This window comes from Phytophthora cinnamomi, assembly GCF_018691715.1.
Source record: "Phytophthora cinnamomi strain GKB4 chromosome Unknown Contig7, whole genome shotgun sequence".
Taxonomy (NCBI): Eukaryota; Oomycota; class Peronosporomycetes; order Peronosporales; family Peronosporaceae; genus Phytophthora; species Phytophthora cinnamomi.
In genome coordinates this window covers 214,650-229,747 of record NW_027150940.1, presented here as the reverse complement: position 1 = coordinate 229,747, position 15,098 = coordinate 214,650, and the positions used below count along the sequence as shown (strand labels likewise).

The window sequence follows — 15,098 nt, the reverse complement described above, 5'->3', positions numbered from 1 at the left end:
CCAATGTCCTCCAGCGTTGGGCAAATGTCCTCCGAAGGGTTACAGCGGCGAGGCACGTCCAAAATACGTGGTATAAAGTAATATTGCCCTCCGCGATACACGATGCATGCGGGCACCCCACGCGGGTCTTTGTCGTATCATACAGAGAAATTGCGTGAATTTTAAGGCGCAGGAGGAGTTGCTCGCCCCATGGACCAATGCCTACAATCCGTCTGATCCGCTTCCACTCAAGTTTCTCAATTCCACTTCCAGCTCTTCCGCTGAGTGTGCTCCATTGTATACTCCGCTGTTTGACCTTCTCGGTTCCTCGTCGCCGTGAGGTGGAGAGGATACAGTGCTTGTAGTACTTCCGAGGTTGTGTCCATCGACGCCGACCCACCCAGAGACAGACCATGCGACACAAGACTGGATGAGGATGCACAAATTGCACCCTCGCGATGGATTTCAGTGTCCGTGTGAGGAATGTTTCCAGATACGGTTGGCTAGATACGGTTCTGCATAGCACAAGATCTGCCCCATTATTCACGTGAACCAACGGCGGGGTACCTGCGCTAATCTCAGCCAAACAAGGGTGATCCGGTGGCGACGTGATGTAACGTACCTCGCTGGTCGTGATGCGTTTGTACCATAATCTCGGAAAATTCAGAACAAGTAGATAGACCAAGCGTTCAAATTGTGTCCGGAAATTCTTGTTCCTAAACTTGCGAGGGCATAAAGCCGAGATAGTCAGCTGGCCACTTCCGTGAATCCTCCAATGCATGACATCACGAAGGCGCACTCCTTGAGCACACGCCCTCAACTCCTTAACAGGGCTCAGAAGTGCGCCATCTTCGGTACTCGTTTCTGGTAGTTACCCCCCCCCCCCCCCCCCCCCTACGCCCAAGTTGGTTTTTATTCGCCCAACACGTTACTCGTGCAGCATGTTAAAGTCGTGCAACACCTTTTCTTTACTATAGTATCGGATAAGTTCGAGTACCGACTGTGTATAACATCGACACGACCATTTCGCCAAATCGTTTATCATGTTGTACAGCCAGCATGTACACGGTATATCTACAGCATGACAATGGTGTAGATACACCGTGATAACGAATTTTGGATGAGAGGTCATTGGCTTTTTATCAAGAGAGCGGACAAAGACCGCTAAGAGAGTGTAAGCAGAGTGACTTGCACGGTATCTTGCACAGAGGCGACAGCGCATCAAATGAATACAATCATAAACGCACACATTGTAGCCTCGAGCTGTCACCCCAACACGATTTTGCGCATTGCTATCATACACGTACAGACGCACACTATGCACAACCCTGGTCGTATACCCCCTCAAATTTGTTTTCCTGTCTTACTAAATGTAAGTAAGTATTCTAGCCTATTTATAATTCCCACTCAAATTTCCAAGCAACACCTATTGCCACTCAACTTACACATATACAGACTGCAAATACAACTAACAGACTGCCGTTTGTTCTTACTCTTTCATGAATCGATGTAGCTACAGTAGCGCATTGATCTTACTTTAACCGTACTTATACAGTTTACGTTGGATGGGCTGGTCCGGCGAACCCAAGCCCTGTGCATTTTCAGGAGGGCCTAGGTTATGCATCTAATCCGCCCATACTTTAACATGTTGTACGTACAACATGTTTCGTGGTGTATGTACAACGTGTGGGCGTTGGGGGTGGGGGTAATTACGATGTTTGGCTGTTGTTGACAAGTTATGAGAGTTTTACTGTATGCATAGAAGGGAGATCTGACCAAAGAGGGCTTGGTACAGCAATTTCTGTTTTAATGAGCGATAGGATTAATTAAAACTTCTTTTGCCTTCATCACGGAGTTGACAGTCCTGGGACAAATGCAGAAGACTGTTAGCAATGTAGCTCCTTCCAACGATAAATACGAAGTGGAAGTACATACCTTCCGCGTAGAGTGCTTGGGGCCTGGACGCTAAGTTCGTGCCGTCATAGAGAAGTACGCGTGGTTGAACAGGGTTCAAAAATGAGATGGTGGCGTCTTTTTTTTAATCCGTCACGACTACCTTGGTCACTTGGTGATGGCTTTCGATGGGCTGCTTTGTAGGTGGAACCCTCGTATCGATGAACTTCCAACGCTCCAGCGCTCCCACCACTGCGTAAAGTACGTCATCTGTAGCCAATCTACCAAAGCAGTTTCTTTGCTATCCCTCAAAGCTTAGACAATTCTTTTAGTAAGACCCCAAAAATGTATGTGCGAGCACGCAGAGTTGAACCCGGCACTACCGTTTCCTTCATGAAGTCTTTAGTGTTAGCAAGTTTTGCATCACTGACCAGTTTTGATCTTGGGGCTCCATTAGTAGGTTTACTGTGGTATTACAGTTGAAAATATGAAATATTATCCTAATCATGCTACAGCTACTAATACTGCAATCTCCCGAGTTAGCGTAGGTCAACGATAGTTGACCAGTCAAAGTGGGCTAGTTCCTTAGTACGTTTGAGGTTATCGGCCCCAGTTACCCAGATGCATCCCGGTGGGCGGGTAGTACCCGTCGTGCTCTCGGCTTTGCAACCGTTCTTGCTTTCCTCGTCCTTGCTCTCCTCATCTTCGTTCCCCGCCTCCGCCTCCGACCAGCCCACCTTATCCAATTCTCTCTTATTGGTGTAGTCTTTGCTGGTTAGGCGGTTGGCAAGCCGCCTTTGGCCCGCAGCCAGTCTTGCGTAAGAGGTGCTGCTTCAGTTATGATGGCGTGCTAAATTTGGTAGCATCGCCAATGCGTTGTCATCTTCCGACTTTTGGGGCGGTTGGGTTATTTTTTTTGCGTGAGTGTCGAAGTTCTGGTGCCATGAAGGATGACAAAGAGGAAATGAGCGGCATCGTAGAATGGTAGGCACTGACAGCCCGAGAGCATATCGGCACCAGTAACTCATGGTACTAATATGCACCGAGTAGTACTGATACAATACAATTACTGAGTCAGTGATTTGCAGTGTTACAAATCGATTTGACAAAGCTCAGTAGAAATCACTGATTTATGGAAATTCCACTTTGTCTAACTTTTAAAAATGCGCTATTACAGGTCAATGGCGTTGTTCAGACAACGCTTGGAACCTGGAACCTGACAAAAATTAGTGACATTTTGCCAGGTTCCAGAGAAAACGTGTTCAGCGTCACCACGTTTTGCCCTGTAACCCGAGAAATGGTCACTAAAAACACCAGAAATAACCCCGCTTCAGTGCCCTTTTCCCAGGGGCCTCAAAAGCTCCTGGGATCTGGGACTTCTACAATCGAATAGTCTCCCTCACAGCCAGAGATCAAAAACTCGCCGAATCCCCCCCCCCCCTCACCGAAGCGATGGACGCAAGCAACGGGGTGCTTCATGGGAGCGGCTCGCCCGCGGTACCTCCCGCGCCGGAGCCGACAGACACAGTGCATTTTCCCAAGCGCAAATGGTCTGAGCTAGACACGCTGGTCCTTGCTTGTGCATGGTGTGATGTATATAAGGCAAGTGTTCCTAAGGACGAAAAGACAACCATGACGACCACGTGCATATTTGACGCGATCAAGGCGGCACGTCCTAGCTCTACCGGCTCGAAAAAGGTTGTCGAAGATAAACTACAAGCCCTGCGTGAGATGTTTCGCTTCATTAGAGATGTCAACGCCAATCGTATCTCGGCCAGCACGGGGAAACCCGACTGGTTTGAGTTATCCAAGAAAGAGAGGAAAGAATCAAAGTACGTAAGCTTTCACCACGTTCGAAGAGTCTGTAAACTAATGTGTTCTTGTATTTATTACAGAGACCTGCACCGAATGAAGAGCCCAAATGTGACAAAAGAGGTCTTTGAAAGGCTTAACAGCTTCCTCGGCGACCAGGCGGACACTGTTCCGCTACGTACAACTTATATTGCTCGTGCTACTTTCGCTGAAGAAGATGCCCCACCAGCAGAGTCTCCGGATAATGCTAGTTCTCTGTTTGAAGAGGATACTCACGCCTCTTTGCGAGAGCAAGATCCACATAACACGGGAAGGAGGAACAACAAGTGGCAGCGTAACGACAAGTACGAAAAGGTCAGAGAGGTACTAGAAGAGCGGTCTGAGGCATTCTTCGCTAAGTTCGAGCTGATGCAACGTGAAGAAATGCGAGAGCGCCGTCGCCAGCACGCAGAGTAGATGGTCATGATGTAGGCATTTCTGGACGCAATGACGAAACAGTAATTGCAATTCAAATGTAATGGATATATCTTGCATTAGCCGTGGTAGTTAGTCCCTATGCTGCATTTTAAATTCATACCACTTTTTGAGTTCATTGCGTAGGTTGCTGCTGGGGATTCTTCAACTACCGTGTTCGGCAGTGGAAAGCGTGCCTTGTAATGCGCTAACACTCGCCGCTGCTCTTCCGGGCTAATAGTGTAAGTATCTTTGTGATCCAACAAGAAGATTTGAATAATGCACAACGCATATACGATATCGGGAATTGTGCTGATATCTTGACCAACTCCTTTCAGCAAAATACGCCAACGACATTTGGTTTGCCCAAATGCACTTTCCACTCTGTAGCGCGCATGACTCAGTCTTTTGTTGAGCGACGCACATACAACTTCTTGAGTCTCCGCAATTTCAAAAGTAGTCACCATGTACTCGTTGTCCTGGTAGCCGGAGTCGCCCAGCAGAAAGTAGGGGATACTGGTAAAAGTGTTCGCACCAGTCGGGACCGTGACCCTCTCTGAAGCCGCCGATATTGATGGGAATGCTTGTGCCAATGCGCTATTACGGAACACACGACTGTCACCAACCTGTCCCGGCCACTTGCAATCAAGGTTGCAAAACCTTCCCCTCCAGTTCACCACCGCTTGCAGTACTAGAGTGTACCAGCTCTTCCTATTAAAATACATGGCTACATTTTTGCTGGGTTTGACAATAGGAATATGACATCCATCAATGCAACCAACTATCTGAGGGATCCCGCACGCTTCAGCAAACTGCGATGCACTCAAACGAAACGGGGGGAAGCGATAAGGTGCCGCAGCGTGCAGCAAACCACTCGAGCAACCTCTTTCACAATCCCCGACACAGTCGATGGGCCGATAGCAAAACGGTCTGCCGTTGCTCGCATAGTTGATGCTTGGGCGCACAAGTATAGAAAAACCGCTAGACGCTTGGGCGGAAAGACCACATCCGCTGAGTCTTTTAGCGGAGATAGATGCGGACAGACGGCCTTGGCAATGGCGGCAATACTCCCACTGTCCATGCGAAATACAGATAACGACGCAGAAATCCGGTCGACATAAAAATCCGGCATTGTACAGTGGTACTCATCTGATCTGATAGTAAAGCAAAATATATTATTATCCAATCAAATGTCACAGCAACGAGATATTGGGCCAATCGCTAGCAAAAAATAACGACTGGTTGGGACCCAAAATCACACTGCATGCCCGCTAAATCTACACACTATTCTGCGTCATGAGGCGCATCGAGCGGAGCTACTCCATTAAGAAGAAGCGCGAGGCGCTGGCAGTGATTGACCAAGTCGGCAAAAAGGATGCCTCACGTAGCCTAAATATCGCCCGTGGCACCCTCCACGACTGGACTAAACAAGCCGAAGCGATTCGTGGCTGTACGGGTAACGCTACGTCGAAGACGCTAAAAGGTCAGGGGCACAAGGAAATATTTCCTTGCGTCTCTGAGGTTTTGACGTACATGAAGGACGTGCGGCGGCTTGAGCAAGTACGTCAACAATGGTGTTAATTGGTACGGACTGTATATTTTAAAGGTTATGTCTATTATGCAGGTTCTGTCCACCGCTGGAATCATAGCGTTCATGTGGAAGATTCAGCCGGAGTGGATAACCTCCTACTTGAATGAGAAGGAGACGGGTATGCTCGCGCTCGAGCGCATGGTCCAGCGACTGGCTAATCGGTAATATACTATGATATTTGTTATATTGTTATGTGTATTGATGTATTTAAATTTGTCTTGTAATGTATGGCTTGACAGCAACGGATTCTCGTTACAGAAGCCCCAATTTGCTAAAAAAAAAAAAATCTTACGAGGAGCTTGAAGAAACATGTGCTGAATTCGCTCTCTCGTTTTGGGCAAAATACGAGGCCTTTGGAGACGGCGGTGTGCTCAACGTGGACGAAACGGCGATTCTATTCGACATGCCGCCGATAAAGTCGTGGGCTGGCAAAGGAAGGAGAGATTCGGCGCGTATTTTGGGCGCTAACAAACACGCAGGCCGTATGACGGCAGTTTTGACCGTGCGGGATGACGGTAAGTTTTTCTCTATCTGTTATCATATATGCTATTGTGTATTAATGTTGTATATTCACTGTTAATTTGTATTGTTGGGAATAAAGTCGCCAATTCTCTTCATTATCCGTGGAGTTCCCGGTGGACGGCTCGAACAGGGCGAGCTCGAAGAATACCCAGAGGGACACTTCTACACCGTTCAAGAAAAAGCTTGGATGGACAGCTCCGTGTGGAGATTCTATGTAGAAAAACTATTAAAGTTTGAAATAGATGTACTCGCTGTCCTTCTCCTTGACAACTTTGAATGCCACGTCTCGGAAGAAGGACAGCGGATCGTGGCCGAGGAAGAAAGAACGCCGTCTGGATACCGGTGCAAATTCCTGTCAATTGTATTACTTATGAAGCCACATGCTGTACATCAAGCGTCGCCAATCACATTTCAGGACGATATGTTTGATAGCGGATATCATTTTGGCCATTTTACTGAGATCGCCTTTTCTACGTTGATAGACGTCTGCAAAACGACTGCAAATGAGTATATAGGTATTGAAGTTGATATGCAATCGCGTGAATTGCAAGTATTTGCAGTTGATTACTCACGTAGCTACTCCGCTTCTGTTCGTACAAAGAATCACCAATACTTCTCTTCTCGTCGGTCTTGTCATCAATCCTCACTAGCAATTTCCCCTTACTCAGCCGTCACCTCCTGAGCATCGTCATCATCACCGCCAGTCGCGGTATCGGTTTCCTCCTGAACTTCGTCTCCTTCATTGGCAGCCACACCATCCTCGCCCGCCTGCGCGTCTCCATCGGTAGTAGGTGGCTCCTTTATTTTGTTGGGGTACCGTCGCCTCTCTTCGTCTACGGCGTCGGCTTCGCCAGCACTTGACAGCTTCTCCCCCAGCAGCTCTCATTTGGTGGCCACGACCACAGCGGGGCTGCGGTCGTTCGCTCCCGTTTCGCCAAAGCTGGTGCCAGATTGCAAAGCAAGTCAAGTTGTTGTTTGGATACTGGTCGCTACGCTCCCTACCACACAAATACAGAATAGCATGATATCGAGCATGGGTCAATCGTTTACATGCTTGATATCAACCATGATGCAATTACCGCTTGGAGCATTTGCTGTACTTTGGACAGTAAAAGCGTATTACCTGACGCTCGGTGCTGACAGCTTTGCGGATAGTCCACACCTTGCACTTCCGCTGCCGCCGCTTCCAAATCCCGTTAACCTCAACCTATTAATTATCCATCTCGAGCCTGCAGCCTCCGGTAGCACCGCTATTTGCGCTTTTCGCTGACGCAACGGGGACAGGTGATTAAGACTTCAAACGCAGCAGCAATTCGCATTAGATTCTTAGCTTTCTTTCCTCGTAGACGGTTTGCTCCGCGGCGCAGCGGGTGGTGTGGTCGTTTTCTCGTACTCAATGTCGTTGTCCGGAATGTCCTCTTCTTCATCGACGTAGCCATCATCTTCGTCGTCCGCCTCCGACTCAGCTGCTGCAACATTCTCCTCCAGTTCCTCAGCATCGAGGGCTGCCACTGGCGCTTTACCTAACAGCCGTGGCGTCTTCGCTAGCGTATTTTAGAATTCAGATAGAGCTCTTTTCTTCTGGTAGCTTGATATCGACGTATTGCGAGCATCAACTGTCGCTCGGGATCGCCTGACAGAGGCGGGGGAGGGGGGGGGTCTGCGATGCCAGCGGGGTGATAGCGGTTTCATCGTCGCCGCCAAAATTGGCGTCACAGTCCCTGGTGCCTTCAATGTACTCGCGATGCTCGCGGGCGAGACGCTCCTGCTCAGTACTTTATCTTCCTTCCAAATGCCGCAGGAACGGCTCTGCCTCTTTTCTCGTCACACGGCGGGGCGGTATTTTTCCTTCAGGTGGCCGATTCTCGAATGAGCTCTGTCACCAGTAAAAATCATCGAACGTGTGTACTGTCCCTGAACCGTAGTGGATACATCGAACTTTCTTTCTACAGTTGGAACCCCAAGCGCTGTGCACTGTGGACCAATTTGGCGGTTTATGAACATTTTCACATACTTGGTTATCACGCACGTGAAAAATGCCACATGCTTCCTTATCAAGCCTTAGTACCGGGAGGGTTACCAGAGCTGACACAAGTTTGTTGCTTCGCATCTAGTTCTTATGAGCCCCTGGCGCGATGCTTGCCTCCGTGACGTTCGACTCCAAGGCACTCTACGATGTGGATAATGTAACGCATGACAGCACTGTGGAGCGTGTGGCGTGGGGTTTTACCGCTGCCGCTTTTGTTTCAGGCGATGCGACTCCTCTCTAACCATGAGCGCTACTGCGACTCCAACCCCAACAAGGCGATCATCGCTAGAAAACGCAAGGTGAACAATGACAAGGGGGCGTTCTGCAAGAAGTGCCAGCGCCACTTCGGCAAGAAAAATGTTAAAGGGTGATGCGTACACGTGGCTTCACACTTGGCGCGCCATTGTGTGTGCGTGCGTGTGCGTATGCGTGTGCGTGTGCGTGCGTGTGCGTGCATGTGCGTGCGTGTGTGAGCGTGTGTGTGCGTGCCTCTACGCGTGTGCGAGGCTTTGTGGCGGCGTCCAATGCTCAAGATGAGACGCGCAGGCTGCGTGTGCGTGAGAACGAGCGCGTGGGAGCGCGTCTGGATGTTCAAGCAGCGTGGATGCGTGTGTGGGTGCATAGTATTTGCATATGTAGGAGTAGGGTGTCCATGACTTTGTACAAGTCTGTATTGCTTAGTGGGTTAGTACCCGGGCTTTGATTCGAAGGTCGTGGGTTCGATCCCATAGATGTTTGCTTTTCTTTTTGCCAACAAGAGAGCATAGTAGGCAGGCTAGAAGCTAAAACTCACTCAATCAATCTTACTTTTGGTTTTGCAATCTCGGCCCGAAGCCGTCTTTAACTGTTTCAAGCTCTACAGCTCGTAGTCCAACTTCCTTTTGGTTATGAGCCCAAATACCGACACCAAGTTCAACGTCGAGCCTTTCGACGGCTCGAACGACTCGCTGTGGAGCTACAAGATGAAGATGTACCTGATGTCCAAGGGATTGTGGGATGCGGTCAGCGGAGAAGCCGGGGTGGCCTCAGCGAAGGAGCAGCAAGCGCACGCGGCGATTGTGCTCAACCTCAACGACTCGCAGTTGATGCACGTGGTGACGTCCAAGGCTGCGAAGGAAGCGTGGGAGACATTGAAAACGTTCCACAAGACTCAAGACATGGCGAACCGACTGTGGCTCAAAGAGAAGTTCTCGGCGTTCAAGTTTACAGCATCCTCCGTCAGCAATCACGTAACGGAGTTATAAAAGCTCGTGATGGATATGAAGAACGCGGGGTGTGAACCGAGTGAAGAAGACGTCTGGCGGGACGATGTTGCGGAGTCTACCATCGAGATACGAGAGCCTGGTTCAAGTATTTCGCATGTCAGGGAGCGATTTCAAGCTTGCAGATCTCGTGAGCAAGCTGATTGCGGAAGAAGTGCGTCAAAAGGACTCGACGCGCGTCGAAGAGGCGACCGAACTTCTTGCCGGTAAGGGCAATGGAAAGCAGCAACAGAAGAAGAAGAACACACGCGGGGGACGCAAGAAGGGATTCTCCGGAGCGTGTTTCAACTGTGGCAAGATGGGCCACTACGCGAGGGATTGCCGTTCTAGGGCAAGTCCCGATGAAAGTATCCAAGACCAGTCGAACGTTGCGTTTAACACGACCGACGCTTTTGCGAGCGAGAGCTGGGTGATGGATAGTGGTGCTTCGGCACACATGTGCAAGGCACGCGACGCCTTTCACAAGTACTCGGCTATAAAGACTGCGCGCAGCATATTGAGCGCAAAGAACAGTGCGAACTTGAAGATTCTCGGCTTTGGAACAGTTGTTTTGTGTGTCTGGACTGGGAGTTCGTGCATAAACGTGCGGCTGGAAAACACGTTGCATGTTGAAGACTTAAACAAGAACCTGTTCTCTCTGACGGCTGCAACAGCACGCGGTATGACCGTGACTATGGACAGCGAGCGGTGCGTTGTGAAACGCGGCAGCCAAGTTGTGGCGACGGGTAAGAAGCAAGGCAAGCTGATGTACCTCAACACTGATGGTGGTGAGGAGTGTCATGTGGCTGAAAAAGACGTTGGTCTGTGGCATCGGCGACTCGGTCACGTGTCTTTCAGCACGTTGAACTCAATGGTTAAGGACGGAAAACTCAGTGGTGCGCAAGTAGCACCTGGAACCGTGTGTGGTGTATGCGCGACTGCGAAACAAGCACGCAAGCCATTCAGTTCAACCGAGAAGGAGCTCGAAGTCAGGGAGAGTGCACGCAATGACACCACCGTGTGCTCTGATGTGTTGGGGCCTGTCATCCCCGCATCCAAGTCAGGCTACAAGTATATTGTGAGCTTTATTTCGATGAAAAGCCGTTTTGTGACGATCCATCCACTGCGCAAGAAGAGCGAAGTGTGAGGCGTTCAAGAAACTTCTCAAAGAGGCAGAAACAAGCGCGGGCATCAAGAGTAAGGTGTTACGCAGTGATAATGGTGGAGAATATTGCAACGCAGCAATGGAGACTCTTTGCGACGACAAGATGGTCAAGCAGGAGTTTACGGTACCATACAACCCGCAGCAGAACGGTATGGCAGAGCGAATGAACCGTACGCTGGTCGAAATGACACGCTGCATGCTGAAAGAGAGCGGGATTGACAAGTCGTACTGGTGTGAGGCTATGATGACAGCAGCAGACATTCGGAACGTGTTGCCTAACACTTCAAACCCACACTCAAGTCCGTTCCAACTGGTTTACAAAAGGGAGCCACGTCTGGAGCACATGCGCGTTTTTGGGACCGAGTGCTACGCCCATGTGACCAAGCAAAAACGCAAAAAGCTGGATGACTCGGGTATCATGTGCATTTTCCTCGGCTACGCCAAACAGCACAAAGCATATCGACTGCTGGACCCAACAAACGGATCAATCGTGATTTCAAGGAGTGTGACGTTTGCTGAAGCCCCACTCGCTACGGCGCGTAAGGAAGGCAGCCAGGAGGTGATCGATATCATCGGCAACGACGAAGAAGAGGAGCGCACGGAAGAACCCAGCGTTGAGGAAGGTTTCCGCACGCCCCCAACTCACCCACGCCGGGAACCTGATAACCACAGCGGGCCGACTGACTCTGTGCCGACGCGTGGCTCTAGCACTCCGGGGAGAGATGGCGAAGAGGAGTGGATGGTGCGTCCGGCACGCAAAAGGCGTGGAGTTGTGCGCTACCAGGACGAGTACCCCGGGACTCGACGTGGTGAGTTCAACTTGGACGACTTTGAGGGTGAGTTCGATTCCCTCTACTGTCTACTTACCGAAGACGACGACGGCGAGCGTGCTGTTTCATACGACGAAGTTATGCGCAGCAAGTACAAGGACGAGTGGCTGCGTGCCATGGAAAGCGAGATGAAGTCGCTTGAGGATCACCGCACCTGGACTTTGGTGGATATGCCATCAGACAAAAAGGCAATCGGGTGCAAGTGGGTTTTCCGCATCAAGCGAGACCCGAGCGGGAAAATTATCAAGTTCAAGGCTCGTTTGGTGGCAAAGGGCTTCACGCAACGCTCAGGAGTTGACTACACGGAGACGTTCGCTCCTGTAGCACGCAAGGAGTCCATCAACATGGTTGTGGCAATTGCTGCAGAGGAAGACATGGAGGCTGAAAACGTGGATGTTGACACCGCGTTTCTATACGGTGACGTGGACGAGGAACTCTATATGGACCAGCCAGATGGTTTTGAGGACCAAAGCAACCCGACTAAGAAGTGTTTGCTGATGCAAGCACTTTACGGCACGAAGCAAGCGGCGCGTCAATGGAACAGCAAGCTGAATAAGCACTTGGAAAGCCAAGGTTTCTGTCGATCGGCGGCGGATCCGTGTGTGTACGTTCGGCGTTCTGGCTCAAAGTTCAACATTATTGCCGTTTATGTGGACGACCTCATGATCTTCAGCAAGACGAAAGCAGATATTACTGGGATCAAGGAGGCGCTGAAGCGTGAGTTCAGCATTAAGGAGCTCGGTGAGCTAAAGTACTGTCTCGGCATCGAGATCCACCGCGACCGTGAGAGCAAGGTCATTATCATGAACCAACGAGCGTATATTCAGCGACTCGCAGAAAAGTTCGGTGTAGAAAACTGCAAGGCAGTGCACACACCAGCGGATAGCAACTCGAAACTGGTGAAACCCTCGGAGGACGAAGTTTTCGCGCCTAAGTACCCGTTCCGCGAGTTGGTGGGGGCTTTAATGTACCTCGCAACTTGCACCCGTCCGGACATTGGTCAAGCTGTGGGTGAAGTGGCCAAGTTTTGCGAGTACTACAACCAGTCTCATTGGGTGGCCGCAAAAAGGATTTTAAAGTATTTGAAGACGACTCAAGACTTGGGGCTTGTGTTCAACGGCGGGACCAAGGGAGAGTTGTTCGGCTACGCGGATGCGAACTGGGCGGGCGATCTGGACACCCGGCGCTCGACTACAGGCTACGTGTTTTTCCTGAATGGGAGTGCGATTTCGTGGAAGTCGAAGCGGCAACCGACAGTGGCAACATCGAGCACGGAGGCAGAGTGTATGGCCTTATACAATGCCACCCAAGAGGCAGTATGACTGCGTCAGCTACTAAAGGACGTGGGGGCTGAGTGTGTGGGTGCTACTACACTATTCCAGGACAACCAAGGCTGCATTGCGCTGGCCAAGAACCCAGCTTACCGCTCACGCACGAAGCACATCCACCTGAAGTATCACTTCTTGCGCGAGAAGGTGGAAGACAAGATCATCGTGCTTGGGTACAAGCCGACAGACGAGATGGTCGCGGAAGGGTTTACCAAGGCGCTGGCACGACCCAAGCACCGCCAGTTTATCGTCGGACTCGGCATGGACGACTAAGACGCCAGGTGTTAAAGGGTGATGCGTGCGCGTGGCTTCACACTTGGCGCGCCATTGTGTGTGCGTGCGTGTGCGTATGCGTGTGCGTGCGTGCATGTGCGTGCGTGTGCGTGTGCGTGTGCGTGCGTGCATGTGCGTGCGTGTGTGAGCGTGTGTGTGCGTGCCTCTACGCGTGTGCGAGGCTTTGTGGCGGCGTCCAATGCTCAAGATGAGACGCGCAGGCTGCGTGTGCATGAGAACGAGCGCGTGGGAACGCGTCTGGATGTTCAAGCAGCGTGGATGCGTGTGTGGGTGCATAGTATTTGCATATGTAGGAGTAGGGTGTCCATGACTTTGTACAAGTCTGTATTGCTTAGTGGGTTAGTACCCGGGCTTTGATTCGAAGGTCGTGGGTTCGATCCCATAGATGTTTGCTTTTCTTTTTGCCAACAAGAGAGCATAGTAGGCAGGCTAGAAGCTAAAACTCACTCAATCAATCTTACTTTTGGTTTTGCAATCTCGGCCCGAAGCCGTCTTTAACTGTTTCAAGCTCTACAGCTCGTAGTCCAACTTCCTTTTAAAAACACGTACAATGTGCACAAGTGCTGAGGCCGCGGTGGCGACGCATGACATAGCTGAGATGTCGATGCCTTTGATGCTTAAGGCCAATTCGCGTAATGAAAAGCACAGTGATCATCAACTATACAATTTCAGTAATACTTTGTTTTTATTCAAACTTAAAAATGTGTACCGTTCTATGGGAATCGTAAATATCAGAATATTTGATTCACTAGAGGTATGTATACAGACAACATTGGATCCAGGATACCAAATTTAAGGATACAAATAGTAATTTCTATATCCACCTTTAAAAACACTTAAATTGATTAAGTCATTCACGTATCCTCTTTGATAAACTCATGTATTCATTTTGAAATTTAGATATCCTCTTTGGTAAACTCATAGATAGATTCTGACAAACATGGATACTGTTGATTAAGTCATGGATACCAGAACCAAATCATAGACCTACATAGATGACTCATAGATAAATAAAGTAATTTATGGATACATGACGGGACTATCGTACAGACATTGTAATTCGTCGCTTACGGATGTGGATACCAAGATTCATCGAAATTTGTGGCTATTCTCGAATTGAAGTTGTTCATTTCATGGACACCTCATGACTCGGCGATTCGTATCAAAACTCATGGATAATACAATTTTTAGATCACGTGCAACTACTAATGAACCTAGAACTAGAACTCATGCATCATGCAACAAAATTCATGGATCCGTCTTGAGATTTCATGGATCCGGTACGTAAACTCATGGATCGCCCACCATAATTCATGGGTAATTATATATCCAACATGAGATTTCATGAACCAGGTACGGTAATTCGTGGATCAGGTATGAGAAATCATGGATTCAGTAACTGAATTCAAGGATTCGGTAACAGAATTCAAGAATCCAAGATAAGCACTTCATGGGTGTGCATAATAAATCGAACACTCCCATTACCAAATCAGGGTATTACTCAAATTAAGGCTGTGTCTGGGACCCTCCAGAATGGATGTTTACCTGCGTACCCTCAATAGCGAGGCGGAATATATGGTTGATGGTAAGGCTGTTGGAATTGGCGATGCTGGTGAGCGATCGGATTGATCTCCGGTGGTGTGGCCCTTAGCGATTGAGAGTCTAGTCGGGATCACAGCTCGATCATCCTGTAGAATTATCATATCCTGACTTGGACTGCCGGTTGGTTCCCTGTGTATTGGATCCAGCCGAGAACTGGTGAGAACACTGTTGTATCTTCCTTGGATATAAAGTGGGTCCGATGCAGGGTAGTTTCGATTAATTTTTTCGGCAAATGTACGATCACGAGCTGTGTCACTCACACCACGGTTAGCTCGGTGAGAGCGAGCTTGGTATGATTTGTACGAAATCTAGCGGGTCCTAAGATGCGAGGATGTCATGTCTCCATCCTGTCACGATAT

General features: G+C 49.5%; 3 protein-coding genes across 3 annotated transcripts; all 3 read left to right on the top strand.

Moving 5' to 3' along the window:
• Window positions 1-3,603: 3,603 nt before the first annotated feature.
• IUM83_10987 (Plasma membrane protein) lies at window positions 3,604-4,140 on the top strand (the record flags this gene model as incomplete). Its single annotated transcript, XM_067935519.1, has 2 exons — window positions 3,604-3,704; window positions 3,768-4,140. The coding sequence occupies 2 exons, from the start codon at window positions 3,604-3,606 to the stop codon at window positions 4,138-4,140; spliced, it is 474 nt and encodes a 157-aa protein (XP_067798804.1).
• A 1,293-nt stretch (window positions 4,141-5,433) lies between these two features.
• Window positions 5,434-6,031, top strand: IUM83_10986 (uncharacterized protein; the record flags this gene model as incomplete). Its single annotated transcript, XM_067935518.1, has 3 exons — window positions 5,434-5,697; window positions 5,762-5,889; window positions 5,968-6,031. The coding sequence occupies 3 exons, from the start codon at window positions 5,434-5,436 to the stop codon at window positions 6,029-6,031; spliced, it is 456 nt and encodes a 151-aa protein (XP_067798803.1).
• Window positions 6,032-6,237: 206 nt separating this feature from the next.
• Window positions 6,238-8,650, top strand: IUM83_10985 (Dimodular nonribosomal peptide synthase; the record flags this gene model as incomplete). The annotated part of the gene is made up of 3 exons (XM_067935517.1): window positions 6,238-6,243; window positions 6,330-6,464; window positions 8,501-8,650. 3 exons carry the CDS (start codon window positions 6,238-6,240, stop codon window positions 8,648-8,650), a joined length of 291 nt encoding a protein of 96 aa, XP_067798806.1.
• Window positions 8,651-15,098: the final 6,448 nt, after the last annotated feature.